Raw genomic sequence first — 2,500 nt, forward strand, 5'->3', positions numbered from 1 at the left:
CCAGAAACTATGCATAGCACTTTTTTTACTTTTGTTTTCTTTTGTAGCAGGACAGACAGTTAAAGTAGATACTAGTATTAATTCATCCTTTTTACTTTCTATTTTACGTTTTGTTTTTTTTCTCGCCTCTCACTCCATCTTGCTTCTTACAAGCTATCTCTGTGTGTTTGTGTGTTTTGTCCCCTCGTTGTCATGCCAACGCTGCTCCGTGGACCCCAGTCAGCGCAGGGGGGTTGCGTGGTGATGTCCGGCGGTGCGGCCCTGGGGTCAGTGGGAGGTGAAGGACTGCGTTACCCACAAGGCCTTGTCTGTGTGCAAGCACAGCATTCCCGGTGGCCATGCCGGCGTGCTGCCCAGCGTCCGCAACTACTACCACTACCATGTCAACAGCACCGCCCCCTGTCCGCCAGGCTGGGAATCGCAGCTGGGGTTCTGGCATTGCTTCAAGGTGGGTGGTGGGTCTGGGTTCTATCCTCAGCCCTGGTAGGACAGAGGACGGAATAGTTTAAGTAGCATCCGGAAAGAAGTCTAACCTTATGTCTTAACCAAAGTATTTTGCTGTTAAGATTCGCTGGTTAATGTGGATGTCTGCATAATTGTCGTGTTTAATGTGTGTTTTATTGGTGTTTTATTGGTGTTTAATGTGTGTGAGTCCGAAGGGGTATTTAGGCCCAATCCAATTTCTACCCCTTACCCCTTCCCCTTACCCCCTCCCCCTTGTTTTGAAGGGGTAAGGGGAGAGGGGTAAGGGGTAGAAATGGGATTGGGCCTTACTGTGTTTAACCTGTATTCATCCACCAGTGGAGTTTAATGAGGATTAGCTGGTTGATGTGTAATGTGTATTTCATGATTGTTCTTTTAACCAGTGTGTCTGTCTGTGTGTGCGTGTGTGTGTGTGTACATGTGTGTGCGTGTGTGTTGTATTATAAAGGTGTTCCATGATGAGAAGGTGCTGATGAAGCGCTCGTGGGTGGAGGCAGACTTCTTCTGCCAGGCCCTCGGAGCGAAGCTGGCTGCCTTCCACCACTATGAGGAGCAGGTGTTTGTCAAGAGACTGCTCAGCACCATGTTCGAAAGGGTTCGTACAGCCGCCCACGCTCCCACCAAACTAGGGTGTTATGAGGGATGGAAAGCCAGGGCGGTACATTTACATTTACACTAAGGGCATTTAGCAGACGCTTTTATCCAAAGCGACTTTCAATAAATACATTTGTTAGAAGAGGGAGGAATAATATATCACTGTCGGCACAGTAAGGATGTTCATAGAAGCAAGTGCCAAGCACTAACAGTTGCCAAGCGTGATACGTTCGCATGCTCACACGAAGATGGAGCATCGCAGACAACGTTAGATATGAGTACTTATGCCAACGTTTTTAGAATGCCAACAGACTTTTGTCGTCCTTTTTTGAACCCCACCAACGACTTATTTGACATGGTGTAAACTAGTTTGTAGCCGAATAAATATTCAGTACGTAGACTAGACGTGCTCCTGAAGTTGAACAGGTTCCAAAGTTGAGGAAACCGGAATCTTTCAAATTTCATGTAAACCTTTTTTCAGAGGAAAGACTTCATCTCAAACCCTGTGCACACAGGATGTGATGTGACAGCTGGGGTGTTGGTTTCCGTGGTTACTTGCTCTTTCTGTTTCCCTCTTCAGAACAGAGGGCCGATGGTTCTGGGTGGGCTTGAATAAGAGAGACCCTTATTCGGACGGGTCTTGGGCGTGGTCTGATAACAGCCCTGTGAGTACACACTCCAGTACACACACCTCTGCAGATACACAACGGTACACACACCTGTTTTTACACCTATGTAAAGATGTAAGAACATTTTCACACAGCTGTACACACACACACACACACACAAACACACACACGCACGCGCACACGCACACACACACACACACACACACACACACACACACACACACACACACACACACACACACACACACACACACACACACACATATACAATCACATACACACACACACACACACACAGACACTATTCATACAGCTGTACCTTTACACACAAACCCCTGTAGACACACCTGTACCAACCGCCTGTACCCCTACCTGTTCATACACGTACCTGAAGCAAACCGGTTTATACACCTGTGCACTTACCTTCTAATGCACGCCCATAAATGCACTTTTACACACACACCTGCACACATACCTGTTCGTATATTCATATATGCATACCATGTATACCAACATAGACCTGTTTATACAATAACCTGTACACACGACTGCATACACACTTGCGAGTACCAAGGTTTCTGTACAGGTTCATCAATAAATACCAACTAGCCGCTGTGTGTGTGTGTGTGTGCGTGTGTGTGTGTGTGTGTGTGTGTGTGTGTGTGTGTGTGTGTGTGTGTGTGTGTGTGTGTGTGTGTGTGTGGTTGTGTGTGTGTGTGTGTGTGTGTGTGTTCACGCCAGATTGTGACACAGTTCTTCGAAGACAAGAACGAGGAGGACGAGCAGCGCAGCTG

At 47.1% G+C, this 2,500-nt stretch overlaps 1 protein-coding gene across 1 annotated transcript in view; it reads left to right on the top strand.

The window, feature by feature from the left end:
- The window catches only part of ly75 (lymphocyte antigen 75), a 48,348-nt gene that overhangs the window by 16,820 nt on the left and 29,028 nt on the right, over nt 1–2,500 (top strand). Inside the window, 5 exon segments of the mRNA XM_060071998.1 lie at nt 80–264; nt 266–448; nt 932–1,082; nt 1,663–1,742; nt 2,448–2,500. The exon segment at nt 2,448–2,500 is cut by the window's right edge and continues 83 nt beyond it. Coding sequence (XP_059927981.1) covers nt 80–264; nt 266–448; nt 932–1,082; nt 1,663–1,742; nt 2,448–2,500 — 652 coding nt within the window.

The sequence above is a fragment of the Gadus macrocephalus genome, chromosome 14 (genome assembly GCF_031168955.1).
Source record: "Gadus macrocephalus chromosome 14, ASM3116895v1".
Classification (NCBI taxonomy): domain Eukaryota; kingdom Metazoa; phylum Chordata; class Actinopteri; order Gadiformes; family Gadidae; genus Gadus; species Gadus macrocephalus.